Source organism: Solea solea, chromosome 15, assembly GCF_958295425.1.
Source record: "Solea solea chromosome 15, fSolSol10.1, whole genome shotgun sequence".
In the NCBI taxonomy this organism is placed as follows: Eukaryota; Metazoa; Chordata; class Actinopteri; order Pleuronectiformes; family Soleidae; genus Solea; species Solea solea.
Genome location: NC_081148.1, coordinates 21,887,817 through 21,908,838, shown reverse-complemented (window position 1 = coordinate 21,908,838; position 21,022 = coordinate 21,887,817). Strand labels below are relative to the sequence as shown.

General features: G+C 41.9%; 1 protein-coding gene across 6 annotated transcripts in view; it reads left to right on the top strand.

Moving 5' to 3' along the window:
- Window positions 1-21,022, top strand: part of LOC131474056 (C-terminal-binding protein 2-like) — a 77,684-nt gene that overhangs the window by 28,784 nt on the left and 27,878 nt on the right. For 2 of the 6 annotated variants that reach the window (XR_009242262.1, XM_058651784.1), the window contains exon 1: window positions 7,324-9,940. The exons of 2 other annotated variants lie outside the window; for them this stretch is intronic. Coding sequence is in view for 2 of the 4 variants with exons in the window: in XM_058651784.1 (XP_058507767.1) it covers window positions 7,702-9,940 (2,239 nt within the window). In the remaining 2 variants the exon portion in view is untranslated. Of the gene's footprint in view, window positions 1-7,323; window positions 9,941-20,398 lie in introns of those variants that run through there. 2 more of the 6 variants (XM_058651783.1, XM_058651787.1) reach the window with 2 other exon arrangements.

Here is a 21,022-nt window from a genome sequence, read left to right as displayed (position 1 = left end):
AAATATTCACATTTAAGAAGCTGAAAGATCTGAGGAAAAGAAACAAAATAGTTGGCAATTCATTTAGGTATTGATTAATAAGTGATTCATTGTTACAGCCCTAATGGTCACATTAATAAATTGAGAGAAGAATCGTTAGTTGCAGCCCTAAAATGAATGTATTACATTGAGAGCTATTCCTTTGAAAGTCCATCCGTAACTTTGGATGAAAAGTGATGGCCATCATGTTATGTAAAAACAGAACATTTCAGAATCGGTAAATCCACTCATTCATCAACAAAATTGTTCCCCACAAGGACTTCTATTGTTTCGATGTAGAATTAATAGAAACAACTCCTTTTTCATTTCTCTATTAAGTCGAAACAGAATAGTTTCATGTGCATGCCATCTTTGAAATCTATATCTTGCAACTGTTATTTCTGTTGTGGTTTCTGATGAAGTGCCAAGTGGAGTGTAGCTGCAATAAGGGAGCGGTGGAAAACATCTGCTGTGAGCATCAGTTGCCACACTCCTCCTCGCGTTCACCCTCTCACTCTCTCACTCTCTGTCTCTGTCACTCTGCCTCCTTCTGTCCGCTCCATCTGTGTACCCAGCATGCATTGGCTCGGGCAGCAGTGCAAGTCGGTGCCATCACCGTTTAGTCAGAGCGCGCTGACTGATCCGGGCAGAGATAGGAGATGCGAGCGGAGCCGCGGCGTGAACTAGGTCGCAGTGACGGCGTGTCCCTGAATGTTGATTTTTACAAGTTCTGATCTGTGCTTGGACGCAAACACCACAAGGTGGGGGTAGTGGAATTTTGTCATGCCGTCGCTTTCCAAGTTGACAGTGAAGCAAACACGTTAGTGCCTGATAATGCATGCCGTGTACGACATTTAAAACATCGTGTGAGTAAACACTATGAGGCTACAAGCACAATAAACACTGAGAGATTTAGGAATAACAGAATGCTTTAGATTAAATGGAGAGGAGAAGCGGGGAGGGCGAGGAAAAGGGGGGGTGTTCTGATGTCATCCTCCCCCTAAGGGGTTATGATGATGGGGGGTGGAGCACCCACCTCTCTGCTCTCAAACCACGACCACCACTGGCATCCAGCTCTGGTATTAGGTCATCAGATACAAACCCCCCCAGGCTTGTTCCAGGCTCCTCACCAAAACCCACCACCCTTTTTATAAGCTTTGTGTAGCAGCAGGGAGAGGCCACGGAGAACTGGATCATCAGAATTACGGCATGGTGTGTTTACGGTGTTATTAAATAGAGTGAGACTGGTGTCCGTTGAATAAAATTCTCTTGATAGAGTTTTTTCCCCTCCTCTCAAGTCCCAGTGTCTGCATTTGCTCAATTGTTTGAGCTGGCATGTGGCTTAGCGGTTGTTGAGCGTCGGAAAATGAGTTCCTGGAAAATATCTCCTTTCAAAATGAACTCTGCAGCTACAACGCTAAGTATTTTAATGACCTGTGGCTTTTTTTTCTGGATGGAGCCTGGAGACTGCAGAAAAAGATGGGTCTGGTAGGGAGGGAGGGAGGGAGGTGGGTTGAAGAAAGGCATCCAGAGGAGATGGATTATAGGTAAAGGGATCTCATCATAACATAGCTGACCTGGAGGAAATTGGGGAGAAATTTTGGGCTTTGTGGTGCATGCTTATTAGCACAATGGGGGGGGGGAAGTACAGTTGCTAGTGGCTAGTGGCAGGCCTTGCTCACATGTTTTGTCAATGGCATAAGGGATTTTCTCCCGATAATTAATAACAAAAACAACTGTTAAGAATTTACTGCTGCTGGATCTGCACAAATCGCACTTTTCCGTTATACAGTTTCTAGCACTACTCGGCTCTACTCGGCTCTACTCAACTCTACTCTACACGTCGTTTTGCATTACTATAATACCTCCTCAACATTGGCGGGGTCGTCATAGCACGGCTGCAACGAAACTGCTGTGGTGTTTATACGCAACAAAACTAGTGATGGTCAAAGCACTTTTCATTTCAAAAGGCCCCTTTTTTTATGGAAATACACAGATTCTTTTCTTCTGTGCTATCACTTGTAGAACTAAACCCCGTTTTCTTGGATTTTCTTTCCTTGGAGACTATAGGGTTGATGGTTGATTAATCATCCATTGGCTTTTAAATACTTCAAACTATCATTGTCTGATCATCCTTTACTGCTGCACCTGTAAACGTATTAAAATTATCTTTAAAGATGCGTCATTTCATTGTCGCCAACCCCCATTTTACAGTATATTTCGTTGCTCTGTGGAGGAGGAAGTAGAGACAAATAATTCCTCATGAATCTCATACACGGCAGGCGTGTAAATAATGTCTTGTCAGTTTTGCATTGCAATTCATCCAGCAGCATTATCCGCTACAACGGCACTGGCAGTGTAATCCCATTTTCAGTTACTGCCTCCTGCCCCACGCTCATGCATAAGTCAATGTGTGTTTAACATTCAAATCATGCCGTGGGTACGTGACATGTCACACTATAGAAGACGGTTGTTTTTATTTCTGTTGCGGTGCAGTGTATTCGCTTAGAGTTGGCGTGCGATTCTGTATTCATGTATGCATGCACGGCAGACCAAGGCCAAGGCTTTAGCGGTGGTTTGTATGCGTTTGAATGAAAGGCGACATACACAAAAGCGCCATGGTTGCTGCTGTCTCTGCCTCACGTCAGAAGTCAGACTAGCAGAACGAGTTCAGGAGTCCGAGTGGAGATCCGGGATCTGGGATCCTTTAAGCCTAATGTGTGTGTGTGTGTGTGTGTGTGTGTGTGTTTGTAATTACATGAATGGTTGGGTGGACAGATAGAGGGATGAGTGTTGAGTGACAACAAAATTCCAAATGGGTGTGTTTGCATGAGAACCTTCTGATTCTAATATGCAAACATATTGTTTTTGGCACTCACGCACACACACCTATTTATACATTAATGTGGAATCAGGGAGTGTTTAGTAGACACAAATGACATTTGAACTGTAAACTATTGCTACTTGCATCTTGATTCAGTTTATTTAATACTGTAAGAAGTTGTCTGTGCTGTAAAAACACATTAAAGGGATAGTTCAAGCTGTGACAAGTGTCCTTGTATGAGGTGTAGACTTATTATCAAAACAACAGGATTTATCAGGTACTTGTTTGGTTCGTAAAAAAACATCAGAAAATGTTGATCAGAGTCTACCAAACTTGGAAATGATGAGTTATTTGTCATATGGAGCAAAGAAACCAGGAAATATGTAAGAATAATCTGAAAAATGCTTGTTTTAGTTATTTAGTAATCAATTAATAATCTAATAATTATTCTCCTGTGATGCTTAAGCTGCCGTTTCTTGCCCTGGAAACGTAACTATTGACACCTCTGCAACAAAGTTCAGAGAGAAAATCTTTGATTCAAATTTTAAGGCACACAGGAGTTGTTGATCAGCTGCTACCTTCATTACTTAGTTCAAATATGTAAACTCGTTACTTTGTGTGTTTGAAATCCTCTTGTTGGATTTATGCAAATGGCACAAACTTACCAAATGAGTCAGCTGTAGACCAGCAGCTACCCTGTCTCTCTGAGCTAAGACCAATGATTTTTACAATGGAGTTTGATGCAGCACAGTGACAGGTTTATAAACTTTTAAAAGGCAAGATAAGTGAACTTAATCTTAAGATACTGTGGACTTAAGCAGACTTTGATTTCATTTTGTCCCTAAAGGCAACCATGTTGTCAGTGAGTGTGAGGGTGTGGTTGCCAGGTTGGCAACAGTGGCACAAGGCAGTGCTCAGAAAAGTCAGTATTGTTCAGTCAATACCTGTTAGTGTTGAAACACAGGCTTTCAGTAAAGTGAAATCTATTTGCAGTGAAAGAAATCTGCATAATTGAATCCTCACAAAATGGTCGAGGTTTCTGTTTGTTTTGAGTTGTAAATTCTACTCAATCGAGTCTTATTTGAAGTCTTTTCTGCTGTGGTGGTATTATATTTGTTCAAAAATCTCGCGGCGTAATTCCTAAATCCCTCTGTTAAAGTGAATCTGGGGGGATGTGTGTGCACAGTCTGACAAGTATGACAAATGGAGAAACATTAGAATTTCAAAAGTCAAACATTGTTTAGTTTGAGACAAACAGAACTCTTACCATGTACTTTCCTGTCAGGATTAAATCCACAAAAAACCCTGAATACACACCTCTGCCCTCATCTTTCTGTTTGAGGTTTGACTCTATGGGGATGTCTGCTCTGCCTTGCCTTGCCCTGCTCTGCTATACTAAGACACAGCGTCTCATGAGAGACAAGCGCGAGGAAGTAATGAGAGGGGTGGATAAGGTTGGTGAAAGAAGCCAGGAGATCACGTTGTATACGGCACTGCACTGACATGGATGTGTCGACATGTTCTTCCAAATCTGAGCAGCTATTTTATAGCCTTTTAAGCTGCAGTGTGTGTAACTTGTGATATTTATCCCCAATATTTTAGCATCGCACACAGTGTGAGAACTTTGAGCAGCCGAATATAGCACTTATCTCCACGGATGTACACAAACGCTGCTCCTTTTTTTATTTCATTCTCTCTGTGTATACATCACAAAGTAACTGTCAAGTGTGAGGTAACACCTTTTTCTTACAATTAAGCCCAGGTTTCAAGTAGATGTTGTGCCTGTAGGAGATTAAAGACCTTGACTCTTAAATAAAAACAAAATGTGTTAAATAATTCATCTTTATAATCTGTTCTGGATCTCTGTAACAGCTCGCTCTTGCCTCTTCTCCTTCCCAGTTTAATTTCCTTTTTAACATCAGGCTGAGTAATATTCTTTTAACCTCACCATCTAAAGCAGTGGTTCTTAAACTTTTTTTTTATATCAAGTACCACCTGAGAAAATGTTGAGCTCTTGAAGTAACACTATTATCACCATTAACGTTAAAGTACAGTGGTGTAAAAAGGTCTCTCATCATCATCATCATCATCATCATCCTCCTCTTCCTCACATATACTTCACACACTGGTATGGTGAGATTAGATTAAGATGGAGCGAGAGATAAGGTGACTCTAATTATTATTCTTCCATTACATACCCTGGTATATACAGTAGAAAAGTATTTCTGATATTCCACCAGAGGAAGCTTGCGTACCACTGGTGGTACACATACCACAGTTTGAGAACCATGGATCTCAAGTGTAGTCACTGTCGTCAGCCTGTGCACTCCCTCTCTGACCTCTAATCACACAACAGTAATTAAACAACATATATGTGTTGACGACAGATGTGTTTCCACATTCTCTCTGTGCGACGTTCAGGAATCTTTCACTGCTCTTTTCTCCCACTCTAAATTCTGTACCATGGCCCCCCCCCCCACCCCACCCCTGTAGGATTAGATTTGAGATTAAATTTTGGACGGAAATGGACACTTCCTCACCTTGCCTCTGTTTTCATGCATTAATAAACAGATGCTCTGCAGAAAGGGATCGATGTTCAGCCACAGTGAACACAAGAGTGCAGGAAGTTCACTCGGCGAGGTATTCCCTCACTGCCTCACAGACAAAATGTACACCTTTCATTATATTTTAATGTACTGTGCACGCACATGGCCAAGCCTTAATATGCAATTTTAATTTTTATAGTGGTAGTAGTTTACCTTGAAAGGTCCAGTGTGTACTATTCAGGAGGATTTATTAGCACAAATAGAATGTACTTCCCTTAAGTATATTTGTATTAGTGTATGATTGCTTTTAAATAAAAAATAATATGTTTTTTGTAGAATAAGTAATTTATATGTACTTTAGGCGAGGGCCTTGCTTGCTCTCTTAAGCTACCATCTTTTAGAAGCAAAAGTGTACTTTTCAGTGAAGAGAGCTGTAAAAAAAGAGTGTTTACATCCTTTCTGGAATGAAAAGGCCACCAGAGTTCCCTGAGCGAAAGAGTCCTTTGTTTGTCTCACAATTAGATTATTTTTTTTACACACTGACTGGGCCTTTAAAGGACTTTCAAGGTACAATAAAGAAAGTAGCCACTGTTAGCTGCGGTTCCTTTTAATTATTTGATAAACGTACACATAATTATTGCAGCCTTTGCTCTTTGTACCATTTTGTGCCTGTTGTTTGCAAATTTAATTAGTTGTTAATGCAGTTGTCCAATTGATTGTGGCTTTATAGTGGAGAAAAAAAGGTTAAATAAAGACATATATATATGGATGCAGTGGAATGAGGCGTCCTGCTGTGCTGCAGTTCAAGCATAGTGAGGCAAAGGTTGTAGGTGCATTGGATTAACTTTGGTTACAAAAAGGAAAACCTCCCCCTCTCTCTCTCTCTCTCTCACACACACACACACACACACACACAGATGCACAAACCACACCCCCCCAGTGTTTTACTTTTTTCCGCAAACTGGCAAATCCAGATTACAGAGTCTCTTAAGTGGAGGAGATCAGAGGAGCTTTAGGAAAAGAGGGGGAAGGTGCTGTGTTTTGTTCACGGCAACATGCATATGGTTTGTGTTTTATGCTGTTATATGAACGGCCAAACAAAGCAAATGTTGAAATTTATCTTCATACTCAACCAGAGTATGGAAAAAAAATTGGATTCATATTCAATGTGAAGTCACTGGGAGGGTGAATTTTGACAAACACTGCAGGTTAATTTTGTTATAAACTCTGCACTTCATTGTCAGAGGAATTGGACAGTTAACATACAAACTTCATGGTGTGTGTGATCTCAAATGGAAGCAGTGACAGTGAGCACCACAGAGACATCAAGGACATTTCAGAGTGAGTTGGGCAGCAGTTGTGTTGTGGCTCTGCTGCAAGCATGGGGGCCTGGAGGATTAGTGTCCAATCAGAGTGGATTTGATGTTTACTGACAGGGCATGGGACTTAGCTGAGGGAACTGTATTTCATTTGTATTCGCTGACGCTGTGCACGTTGCCTGGCCTCCCCTCCCTGCATCTGCTGTGAAACTTGCAAACTAAAAACTTGAGACCTGTTGAAGATTGCACATCATCCACGACCTCAGGTATGTGACACTGCAGTCCCACGGTGAAGTAATTTATTTATTTTAGGGTTGGAAGCATCATTGTTACCGTCTTTGTCGTCATGCCCATCAGCAGACATGCATGTTTCTGGTTCATATGACGTCACAGTGGGAAATGGAATTAAAACAGGCTTTATTTAGATGTAATCCCTCAGAGCAATTGGAAGAGCAAAGTAAAATGTCCAAGAGAAGAGAGAGATAAACCCCATTGGATTAGTAGTAGTCCCTGCCCATCCCAATCTATAAACCAACCTATCCCCTCTTTTCATTTTTTTTCTTTTTTTTCTTTTTCCAATGAACATTTGGCCATCTCAGCCATGCATCCTGTTACATACCCATGGAGTAGCCGTTCTAACTCAGCGTTGTCCTGTGTTTGTGTAGCTTAGTGCGATGTGTTTGTATGTGGTGTCCTTTTTCGTCGTGCACTACAACGCGACATGACCAGAGATTAATTATTCAAGGACTGCCTGCCAGTGACACCTGATAGCACGGACTTACAATATTACAACCTGATATCAGGTGAAGTGGTTGACACTGTTTCAGCTTCTTTTCTGCTCGTTCACCTCCTACATCTGTGTGTTCTTGTTCTGTAATGCTACAGTACTGAGTGAAAACATACTTTACTGCAAGAAGAAATTTTTCCTGTTTTCATCTTTGGGCTGTTTTTCCTTTGTTAACATTTTGCAGCTTTCTCCATTTTTTTTTTGCCAATGCTCGTCACTAACAAACAGCTGAGTCTTGGTCGCTCCCACAGTTGGGACACATTAGGGGGGAATGAGGGTCAGTGGGACAAGGCTGAAAGTGTCTACGAGCAGCAGGGGAGAGTAACAGGCCGGCGGAGCTCTCTGTCATACGGAGAGGGAGTTGCGTGGTACGAGCCTCCACCAGGGGTGCGTCCCCCTGACCTGGATTTGAAACGTGATCTGTACACCTACCAAGAGTCTCCTTACGGACAGGTTTACGCAGAGCGACAAGACCCACGGGGGCTGAGGAAGGGCTCTGTGCCGGATCTAAACCACTACGAACGAGCACCGATGGCTCACAGAGGTTCTATTCCACATCAGGATTACTATTCCCATGACCCAGCCATGACTCCTCGAGCACCTGAGGGCTTTTACCGGCCGGAACACCAGCCTCCGCCACCTCACCCACATCCACTAAGTAGGTCAGGCTCTCATTTTGGGATAGCACCTGGGGCTCGTGCTGCCTGGGATCAAGGTCAGGGAGGGAGAGCAGGACCTCAAGCCCCTTCATCGCCTTTACCACCTCCTCCCCCTCCCCCGACAGCTCACGAGTTGAATCGGGTTTATAGGGAAGCTGGTGCTGTAACTGCTGCCAAGATGATGCCAGATGGCCAACAGCGTCTACCCTCCCGAGATCCATCTCCTGCTCGCTATGGTATGGAACATATGTCTCCTCGGTATGCCACTGAACCTCCACCGATGACCGGTCAAACAGTTTATAGTGATGTTAATGGATGCACACTGGATCCCCAGCAGCAGTCTGCTACCTGTCTAGTTGTTGATCCTGCAAGTCAGGGTATGATTATGAGGCATGAGACAGCCTCACCCCACATTGTTCAACAGCAACACCAAATACAGCAGCAGCATCAGTTACAACAGCAACTCCAGCAACAACAGTTGCAGCAGCAGCAACTTCAACAACAACAAATACAACAGCAGCAGGTACAGCAACAGCAGATACAGCAGCTTCAGCAACAGCAGTTACACCAGGAACAGTTGCAGCAGCATCTGCAACAACAGTCTCTGCCACCTCCACCCACCATGCCCATGTCTGACCCTAACATGCCTATGACAACTCCACTCCCTGCTCCCCCTCTCCCAGTGCAAACTGCACCAGTTGCCTCAGCCACACCTGTTCATGTAGAGACTATTCTGGCTTCTGCTCCACATCCCCCAGCTGCTCCACTACCTGCTCCTCTTCCTGCACCTCCCCCCACAGCCCCACAGACGCCTTTGCCAGTGGACCCCAAGAAAACAGTTGACCCCGAGTTCCTCGCCCTACTGCGAAATGAGGGCCTCTCTGAGAGCACCATATCCTCTGTTATTCAGCAGGGATTTGACTCCGCTAGCATGCTGGTTGTTATGGAAGAAAATGATGTCCGCGTTGTCGCCCCCAACCTAGGGCAGGCTCGTGTACTGTCTCGCTTGGTCCAGAACTATAAGCGACCGTCTGAGGCTCCCACCCAACCTCAAACACCCATGCGAGGTCGCTCTAGTAGCTTCAGCCATCGCTCTGACATCTACCACCACCAGCAGCAGCACCATCAACATCCATCACACCCTCCACAGTCTTTGACCATGGATCCTCAAATGCTGCCCCCACCAACACCTGGGGCCATGCAGACCATCTCCCCCAGAATGGGTGAAGTAATGGGTAGGAGGCCCAGCAGTGCCCCCTCTCAGCACCTGCTGGAAGCATCTGGAGGCTACCCAGGCCAGCCTCCTCGCTCGCCAGGTCCATATTCAGGAGCCATCATGCCTGTTCAGTCCAGACCCATGTCAGCCTATTCTTCTGGGATGACAATGCCAGGGATGCCTGTGCAGGGTATATCTATAATGCCACAGCATATGACTGGGTCAATGCCCGCCATACCAGGGTCTTTCCACTCCATGCCACAGCAGATGCCTGTGTCCATGCCAGCTTTACCACAACCTCCACAGCAGGTACCCAAAGCATATTCCACCAATTACACAGTGCCCATGGAGCTGATGAAGAGGGACAGGAACTTACTGCCATTATCACCAATGCACAGTCCTCACCCTAGTCCTCAACTGATGCGTAAGGGTGGGGGACCTGCATCAGACAACGCCCTCATCCCTGTGGGAGTACAAGTTCAAGGCCAAGGTGCCCTGGTTGCAAACCAAAAGCTTAGTCGACGCACGGGTCCACCAGTCATCGTGTCCACTATGGCATCTCCAGATATAAGTAAAAATTCCTTCTTTCTCCCTTTACCACCCTCATCAACTGCTGTTTGTTTCCATTTCTCGATCATTTTGGTCTCGCTTTATTTTGGCTCTGTCATGTGTTTTTGATAGATAAGAAAATCTATTTGTGTAAGAGGTCTATCTTTTTGGATGGCATTTGCCTTTCCTCATTGTTTTTAATAGCTCCACAAGGCAGAGTTGCTGCTTTGTTTGAGACCTTATCATGATGGATATTTCCAAGAGCCATTCAGTATATTGACAGCAACAGCCTGTGAACTGGGAGTTGCAGGCATTTCTCTGGAAAGAAAAACAGGGAAGTGATTCATCACAATGATTTCATCCTTCATTGAGGTGAATCATCAATAGTCATATCAATATTGTAGTAAAACGGTAATGTGGGATGTACGTTATTTAGCTGAGGGTGTTAATGTTGTTAATGAGTAATGTGTGATGGTGTTTGACCTCAAGAAAGTCACACGATGATGATATTTCCAGAGCATTTTATCTTTCTGGGCAGTTCTGTCATTTGTTTTCTCAGTCATGTGTTTATTCAGATTACATCAAGATGAGATCATTAATGCATTTTCTTATCTAAATCAGCAGAGCAAAATCTCAATGCTTTTCCCTGAAACTGTTGTCAGTGTTATGTATAACGTTTACGATTCTGGCAACCCTTCCCTTGTTCTTTTTTAAAGTCCTAAAATGATACTTTCATCTTCTTCTCCTATCTGGTTATATTTGTGAGAGGCAGCTTTGTCAGTATGTCAGCATTCCTTTTACTGTGTGTGAAGTCATTTTGTTATTTCCATTAATCTCGTGCAGTCCTTTTGACAGAATCACATATCACCCCATTAAATACAACACTACAAGTTCAGCGATGAGGCGCGATACAGAGGATTTGGAAGGAACAGCTGTCAGCACCCTCTTCTGATACCTTTTTAAATCTGAACATCTGTGCGCGGTCTTAATGTGACAGTCTTATCAGTCACTACATTTATGTGTGAACAGTTCATTTAGTAAGAATTCCATAATGGGAAAGGCCAGAAACGGTTTGCAGTCGTGTAATCCATCGTGATACACAGTGTACCTGGAGTTTAACTTGATCGGAGCCAAGAAAGCATAGCAGCATAGCAGCTCTTCATCTGTGATATCTGGTTATAAACAGATCTTGTTTGCTGTGCCACAAACTGAATTTGTACACTTCCCAAACGTGCTGGTCTTGTACATACAGGGTGTCTTAGGGCAGTTTGATAATGAGGGAACATTAGTAAAGCCACATGAACTACACAGACTTCCTTCAGTCCTGCTGCTGCCAATTTTGACCACTGATCTCCATGGAATAACCGCTTTCTGGAACAGGTTTCCTCACATGTCTTCATCCATCCTGCTACTGTACATTTTCATTAGGGATGGCAAAATAATAATCTTTCGTGTCTTTTATGACTATCTGCTGCTACTACAATATCAGTCATTTTAGACCTTTTCAAGCATCAAGCTGTTAACAACACATTTGTTGCAGAACTAAACTATTTCAAAGACATAATTCTCCAACTGTGTCACAAATAGTTTTCTCCCATAAAGAGCAGCCCACAACATGATTCCTGACTAAAATGCTATTACTCCTTTTTATTTACACTTTCACAGTCTATGCATAGTGACACATTTTTGTGGTTTGTATTGGATTTTACGTTTGTATCTGTCCGATATCAGATCCAGTGATTTTGACCGCTCATGCCTAATTTTCATTTTAAAAAATGTAAATGTTTTCAGCTGTAATCTGGGACACCATTTATGGAAAGCATTTTAGCTTTTTACTCACAGCTTAGAGCTGAGTTGTGGCTACTAATAACGACCAATCAGGAGGCGCACGTGGGTTTTTCATAGCCAGCAGCATTTTCACACATTTGTATTTTTAAAAGAAAATGTCATGCGGACGTAGCCTCTACATGTCGTAGCCGTAGTCTTTACATGTCAACGGGTGTATGGAAGCGCTCAGTTTGCCAAAGGTGTTGTTTATGTTTAGTTTGTACAGCTGAATAGATTGATTGCTTTAATTTCTGTTAAACACATTTGCCATTGGATTTTTGCTAATTAAGTGGATTATTTAGGTATAATCCAGCCAAATAAAAGATGTTAGATTAAATCTAGATCTCCAGTATCTTTCTCACCCATTTCTAACCAGAGGCTGACTAGCAGCATCACTGGACGGATAAAACTGCATTATTGTGCCGATGTGTGATTGTTGTCATTTTCTCTGTGCAGATTGTAATGACATGATAGAGAGAGACAGGGGTGTTTAATCCTCCATTCCCACTGCTGCACTAATCCACAGATAGGTGGAGGCTGCCTCCTGTTTTACTATGAGACTAACTTACTTTAATAGAGCCTGCAGGTTGAAATGGACCTAAATGGAAACCAGTGCATCCTGGGAACAAATATTATAACTGGTTTTTAAGCCCAAGGGAAGCCAAATCAATCAATTCACATTGGTTAGCTGTTAGAAATGGCTGTTCGTAGCACAATCGGGACACACGCACATGCTTAGGATTTCTTCATGTCTGCCGTTATTCACTGAGAAATGGGAAAGTATGCGTCAGACTTTTGGACCCCACCGTTCGTCACATTGCTAGTATACACACATACACACACAGACACAGTCAGCAGAGTGGACCTCATTTGCATGTAGCTGACATTTGTGGCTTTTGTAATTTCATCTGTTAATGGACACTGCCACAAAGCTGCACTGAAAGCATATTCCTAAATTGTATGTTGCTAGGCAACATGAGTTTTTTTGTGTTAATCGTAGGCAGATTTGCCTCCGGTTAAGGGGTCCATCCATTGTTCGAAAACACGGCAAATTTATACATTAGGTCCCCCCCCACCTCTTTTTACAAAATGGCTGAGCTCATGCGTCAAGAAAAAAAAAAGTATTAATAAATCATGTTAATACACTTCTTTTCATGCCGGATAAATTAGGAGGCTTTGCTTGGGAGGCTTTATTAGACCCAAGAAAATGTGATTCAGCCGCACAGTTAAAAATTTATTTTCATATTTGGTCAGGTCAGCAATTTATATTTCTAACACTGGCAGTGAAGCATTTTGCATTTCTTAAAAATCTCGCTACAGTCATCAGTTTGTAATACTCCTGTTACACTGACTACCTGGCTTAGACAATTGATTAATTACAGCGACGAGTTGCAGCTAAGTTATTTTCCCAAATATGCCCCCGTCTACCTTTTGTGTTTAACTAGTACTCTCCACTCACTCTCCATCTGCTTTCATTGGTACAGTCACCGTATATGTGACACTGTGGGACTCTGCAGAGTGTACTGGCTCTCGTCCGAGGACTCTGACCAAAGACCGGATGTCTGCTCAGGTCATTTTTGTCCTTCGTGACACACAAGCTGTGATTTTCTTCCATGCTCGGGAACAAGCGGGATGATGGGGAGGGTAGAGGGTTACAGGATATTAGTTGTGGAGATGGCAGATTATGTATTAACGTGGGTGTAGGTCGTAGTGACAGGCTGTTGTTACGCTGAGTGAGGGATTAAAATTGCTATGTTGCTGCAGGGTGGGGGGAGGGGAAGTGGGCGTTGACAGCTGTCAGTCAACTTTGGACCCGATGTTGCATCTCGACATTATGAGGGTCAAACTTTGGCCTCAATCTGGGCTGGAGACTCGGTGTGTCCCACATAACCTCATGAATTGTTAAAAGCATTGGATTTTTATCATAAATATATGCTTAAGGCATTGTCTCTGCACTTTCACAAAATTCTGACTTGTGTTCATGTTAGAACCAAAAAAATCATGCGTACAAGCCTGTGTACACAAAATACTAATGCAGAAGATATATTTTTTGAGGAAACATCTACCCAGTGAGCTGAAGTGTTGCAGTTTGTAGAAACCTCCGAACTTTAAATCAACCTGTTTTCACATTTTGAGTTTATTTTGGATGAATTTAGCAGCTGTGCAGCAGGATCTTTTGTTGATGGCATATATTTGACTAGATTCTGTTCCTCAGAACATTGCTGGTTGAGTTTATTTTATGCTTTTGACAGAATTTAGTATCACAAAAATATGTTTTTTCAAAAGGAAACGTTGAAATAGTTAAGGATAATTGCCATAACATAACCCTATAGTTTTATAAAAATGTGTCATCCCACCACTCTATAGGCTGCCTGTTTATAAAATGATCTTTCTATGGATGTAAGTGTTTCTGCTCGGTGACAGTATAATGACTTCTGTGGAGGCAGAAGGCAGAGCCTGCTCTTTACTCTTCGGTGGATTTTCTTTTCCACTTTTTGTCTTCCATTGTCTCTCTCTTTTTCTTCTCGCTCTATCCCTTCTCTTTACTCTCTTTGTATAGAAACGTCTTTGTAGGGGATGATCTGCCTGTGATGCTCTTGGATCACATCGGACCGAGTTTGGGAGGAAAAGAAATTAGCGGTAATGGGAGAAATATGCTTCTAAACAAACGTCATGTATCCAGCTCAGCAGATTCGTTCACGACTGTGGTCGGGAATTACAGAGTCCATCAGCTGGGAAAATGAAGGGAATGAGAAAAGCAAGAGATGGGGAGGTTTGATCCCTGCCAGAGACAGTAGAACAGAGGGGATGAGGCAGGAAAGCCCAGGAATTGGAGTTAAATAGAGAACTGCTTTAGATTAGATAGGGGAAGACTGACTGCCTGAGAGGGAGAGAGCCTCAAAAATGGGTGGAGGAGTATAGAAAGGAGATTATCTAAATTGAAACCCTGTCATGCCATCTTGGAGCAAGTGTAGGAGGGAAGTGGAGCAGTGGGAGGATGACTCCAGTCCAAGAGTTTGTGGCTTTTTACTCACAAATGTAGCAACAATGGAGGATTAATACTGTACATATTTGCAAATTGCAAATGGAATTTTGCAAATTGCAACATCTGTTAAATCAGCAATCAAAAAATTAAAGCAAATCTGCTTTTTTTATGCGGTTTGTTTTCATCTTTAAAATGAACTTCTATATCAGATCTAGTGCTGTGTTAGCAGATGTAGTAGTGTATAGGGATGGGTGTAAATTCATACTAAGTGACAGCAGCTCTGGTCAGCTTGAAGGTTGAGGGTTCGATTTCCGCCTCCGCTAATCTACATGATGACGTGTCTTTGGGCAAGACACCTAACCCTATATTGCTTCTGAAGCATGGATATGAAAAATGTGTGATAGAAGCCTGACACATATAGTAGATACTGTATGAATGTGTGAGTGAATGAGTGAATGGCAAAACTGTAGTGCAAGGCAGCTTTGAGTAGTCATCAAGGCTATATAAATACAGACCATAGTGGTCGCTCAGTGGTCTGTTTGATGTTTTTTTTTCCCGCTCTTCAGTCGCCCCCCCCTAATGATGACGAAACTGCCAATGTCAGGCAATTAATTGTGATGTTGCTCTGTGTTGTTTCCTCCATCCATCACGATGGACCAGCACTGGAAGGTTTGTTTCATGTGTAAAAATGTAGTTTCAAGTGAACAGGTAACACTTAGATTCTAATACTCCATAATAGTCTTTATAAACATGAGACAGCGCAGCATGTTTGACTACATTATCAAAGCTGAGTCGCAATATCGCGATATTTTACGTGGCCATATTATATTACTTTTGAGGCACCAAGTATCGATAAACTGATGTTGTAAAATAACATTAAACTTTTTTGTGGATTAGCATTAAAAAAAATAAATCAATTGACGTCTCAGTCCACTAGACGGCTTCTAGTGGACTATAGCAGTATATCGCAATACTAGGATAATATCGTATCGTGACTTAAATATCGTGATCGTATCGTGGCATCTCTGTCGATTCTCACCCCTACAGAAAAGCCTGCCCTCTGGTGGTGAGTTAAGAAGCACACTCTTCTTCACAAGCGTCCTCATCTCCAAATTAAATTTAAAAAGTATCAATAGCGGTATCGATAGCATTATTGATACATTTCTACCGATACTAGGGTTGCAAAATGTTAAAAATTTTAAACTTAACATGGGATTTTAAAATTGAGTGTTTGGGATCTTAGAATGTATTTAATATTGACTTAAAACAATCACATTTGATGCAAATAAATTTAAATATCAATGCTATTCCTCCATTACAGGCACATAGCACTCTAGGGAGCCCAGATATTACAAAATGTCAAGTATGATATTGTTTTCATGATATTATGAGGTAATTCTTATTCATTCCCATTGAAAGTTCCATGGAAAATGTTTCCACCTTCCATTGTTGTGTATATAACCGATAGTGAATAATACTGGTGCGGTGCTGTTTAGAGAAGCTGGACCTTGAAAGGCAAAGTTTACCCTGTGAGGCAAAAAAAAATAAAAAATAGCTCTTTCTGGCCCGTTTGCTGCATCCTTTCTGGGAGACTTGAAGTGATTAACTGCTGGTTGTTGGAGCAGAGGCGAGGGAAGGACAGAGGAGGTCACACGCTCAAATATTTGTGGCTCAAAAGAGGGGGAAAAAAAGGATGGTAGAAAGAAAAGGCTCCTATTTTCCTCATCAGAAAGTTCTCTCCTCTCCTTTGTGCCAAAAGGGGAGTCACCCTGAATTATTCATTTAGAGAAAATGAAATCTTCACAGGTGTTAAAGAGGAGGCAGCGCTGACTACATTCTCTGTATATGTCATAGATGTGTGGATGTGTGGTCTCGGTGCTTCTCCTGTTGCTTGGACTTTAAACTGTTCAGTCAGATTATGGGAACTTGTAACTCGTAAAGAAAATCATTGCAGTTCAAGGTGAAGGTGTTTAGGGTGTGGTTAGGTTAAAGGTCAGGGGTGTGGGTTACAATTAGATAGGTAGTTATTTAATGTCGACTGAAATCATAGAGAATAATTGACTGTGTGTGTTTGTGTGTGTCGTACAAACCTATCTTTGTGGGGGCGTTTTGTTTGGGCACCTCAACTTTCAAGTGCTTTTTTTGGGGTTAAAACCTGGTGTTAGGGTTAGAATTGGGTTTAGGGTTAGGGTATAAGTTAGAATGAATCGAAATTTTATTGAAATCCCAATACAGCCTACTGCCATTTTCAAAACTATAATTTGAGAGTAATTATTGTCTTGATCTGTTTGTCACAGATCTGCACACATATCACACAGTAATCGTTTTAAATGTGTTTTTGGGAAGAAAATGAGAATAAAGATGTAAAAATTACCCATTCCATCTGATACCACAATGAGATGTTTATTCAAAATCGTTCAGCTCTAATAGGGAATGTATTATGTCTAACGTGTTCTAACTAAGATATAAATACAAGTTTGTGTGTTTCCAGCATAAACGGCGACCTTGTCGGGACCAGTCGTCCCTCATGGAGACCAAAACCTGGTCCCAATGAGGCAGATCCTCATTTCTGGGGAAATAGTTAAGTTTAGGGCTGATATATTGAATTGTGGTTAGGTTATGGGCATTAACTGGTTATGGTTAAAGTTAGGGATGATGCTTTGTTTAGGCCGTCTAGATGAACAAGTGAAGGAAAGTCAATGCAGAGTGTTAAAAGGCACAAACCTGTGTGTGTGTGTGTGTGTGATTTAAGGGAGTAGATATTTGTGGAGGTGCTGATGAATTTCATTTACACCCAGGGAACGTATACATTTCTCTGTGGGCATGTCAGTCGCGTTCACAGATGCCTGTTCCCACTCGGTCTATAACGGAGGTGTTTACTGTATATGGAAGATATGATGTGATGTGATGGTGATAAGATAGGAGACGAGACGTGATAAGATAGTCCTTTATTAGTCCTGCAGTGGGGAAATTTTCATTGTCACAGCAGCAAAGACAGTAAAGGTAAAGATATTAATAAATAATAAACATACTTTTCCACATATGTTAAAGTACAATATTGAAAAATGGACATGTTTTTTGCCGTATGATCAAACCAGAATTCAGCTACAGTCTGTAATTAAAATCAATTATTCAACCAACGCCGCCGCTGTTTTTCTTCGTCGTCTTCACCTCCTTTTTCTTTCTCTCTAACCAGGTTATTTGACTTAAATCACAGAGAAAGAAAGAGGTGGAGGAGGAGAGTGATGGTGCTATGCACAGAAAAGAAAATCCTAAAAAGAACTCATATCGCCCACGAAAAAAAAAAAAAACCCTCAACATCTGTTGTCCACCTGCAGCTGTGCCATGTCTCATTCTCCCTCGTTTTTTTTTCACCTCCCCTCTTCTCTCACTCTTTTTTTCTCCCCCCCCCCCAGAATCTCATTTGTGCTTTAATCATTTGGCATCAGCGCACCGTGTAGATCACAGGAGGCAGATGGGATGGTGAGGGATGGTGAATTTTAGAGGTCAAATTATACAGTAGGCGCCTTCTTTTCATGAATGAGGCTTTTTTTTAACTCCAGGTCTGGTTAGTGGACTCTGGTTACGCGCTGTAACCAAACCTCCTCAATGGAGCTGTTTAAACTCAGGACTCACTACATGTGGTGCATAAAACACACAATTAAAACCTACTTTAAAACACTGCATGTGTTTGGGTTTTTTTGTTTGCAGGGTTCAGATGTGTCTGAACTGTGCTCATTAGCTGGCACGTTAACAGATGCTCGTACAGCGGAATATAATCAGCAAGTGTATGAATCTAATTTGTGTGTCTGCCCACAACCAGTTTCATTGTCTTCTTTAATATATTGTAGCCATAACTCTTGAGTTATCAAAGCAACAAAAGAAAGAAAGAAAGCAGAATAAATAAATAAATCAATCACAACGACCGGTCTGGGAACCATTTAACATCAGTCGTGTGAAAGCGCTGTGAGTCTGCACAGTTGTTTAATAACAAAAAGATTGCAATTGGACTTATAACACTCTTACATTCTACTGTACTGTCTTTAAATGTTTGATTTTTATATTTTTATGTTTGCAGGTTAAAGTTAAGAAATATACTTATACACTCAGAATAATCAAAAAAAACCTTTACCGGAGTTATTCTAGTATTTTTGTACTCGCAGATCCAGTGGGTATGAATTAATGTGGCGAGACTGCAAATTGTAACTGCGGTGACCCTCATATGCCAAATAAGGAAGCTGTTTCTCTTAATTTACATAGTCATCTTCCAGTTAAAAAAATGCAAAACACAGGCTGGTTTGTTCAAACTTGTGCCATGATGGCGGCCTTCGTTAAACAAGTACATGCAGTATAACTGGCTTATTCTAAAGCCCTATTCGGATGGGATTAGTTTTGTGGGGATGTGGTAAAATAATTATTACCAGAGCTTCTCAGTGACTTTAGTCCCGTCTGAATGTGACCTGTCAGTAATCATTACAGTACCTGATGAGCATCTTTGATGTTGGGTAAAAAGGTCCAGAAAAATTTCCCCCAAGAAATACTAATCCCATGTGAATAGACCAGCGGTAAATATTTGTGTAAATATTTCGTTATATCCTGTGGTTTTATGCCAATTTTGTGACAAATCTCAAGTGTTTTCGGCAAACTGCAAACACCATTCTGAACTTTTGCACGTTTATCTACAATTGTTTGTTAAATCTCTTCCCAAATGGTGTAGTTATGCAGCGACGTTCTCCCCCCAAAGCAGAATTAAACATAGCGTTTCCTCCCTGGTTCTAGATTTCTTATATAAGTGGTGGCCATTAATATTACATATGTGGTCAAATTTAGGGACGGCACCATACAATTTTTTCGTGTCCGACACCGATATCTCACACTCTGCCGATACCAATCTAAGTCCGATACAGTCATTTTAGACCTTTGAAACACATTTGTGCCATTTCAGGCTATTCCAAAGACATAATTCTCCAACTATGTAACAAATATTCTTCTCACATAAAACAAAAAAAATAAACAGCCCACATTATGACATATCTAGCCCCAAGTGAAACTATATGACTCCACCCCATAAATCTAATCCCTAATCGTCTTTTTTTATAACAATTACACACACTTATAGTGTATTTAACTTCTGCCTGTAAATCCTTCTAAATGTGACACAGTGGACCTTTAGATGATTAAATATTTGTGTGTTTTGCAAAGGATGGGACTTTGTAGATGTAAGTAACACACACACACACACACACACACAAGGACAAAACAGGACAGAAAGGGGTCAAATCTGTATTAACGATGTCACCTCCAACTTTAATATCTTTACTTTTACTATCTGTTAATACACATACCTATAAAAAAAAGAAGCTCCTATTAGCTGATGTGTTGTCATTTTGATGAATCGTGTGTTCTGTGGAATCTGAAAACTTGTGAAAAATGTCCTTTGTGAGATGAGCGTGTGAGTGTGTGTGTGCTCTTAAAGGGCCGTGAAGGCCAGAACGCAACATATAAAACTGAAAGACATGGAGGGATGGAGGGAGTGAGTGGAGGAAGAGGAGGAGGAGGGAGGGAGGGAGGGAGGGAGAAGGGGTGGGGGGTAATAAAGCGAGCAAAGGAAAATATGTTGAGCGAAGGCGAGAATGGAAGAGGGAGTCGTGCGTGTGCCAGGAGCGCTGCTGCACCTCTCGCTGTGACCGGTGCTCCTCGAGGAATTTTCTTTTCTTTTTTTTCTTTATTATTCTCTCTCTTTCTCTTTCGTCCCTTTCATTCACCTCCCTCTTTTATTTCCTCCTGCATAGCTGTGGAACCGGCTTGTTTTCTCAGTCTTTTTTTCTTCTTTTTTTTTCATCTTTTCCATTTTATCCCCCCTCCCCTTCCACACTCTCTCTCTCTCTCTCTCTCTCTCCCTCTCGGTCTCTCTCCCGCTCCCTCTCACTGTGTGTCTTTCTGTGACTTGCAACAAAAGGCTAACAGAGTGAGCCTGACGTCTAAATGAATAGCCCAAACCTGCCGTGAAGGGAGAAGAGGAGGAGGAGGAGAAGAGGGTGACGGAGCAGTGAAGAGGAGGCAGAGGAGAAAAAGATACAAGTGAGCTGAAGAGGCAGAGACACAGACGAGAGCGTGGACAAGTCCTGATTGCTGGCTGAAGACGTAGAGAGATCCCCGGTCTTTTTTGGGTTTTTTTCCAGTCTCTCGCTCCTTTTTTTTTGAGATTAAAGGAGTTACGGCTTGAATCACTCCGGCGGGTGACGGTCTCAGTTCCCACTCCCACATACTCTCCCCTCAGCCTCGGCTCTC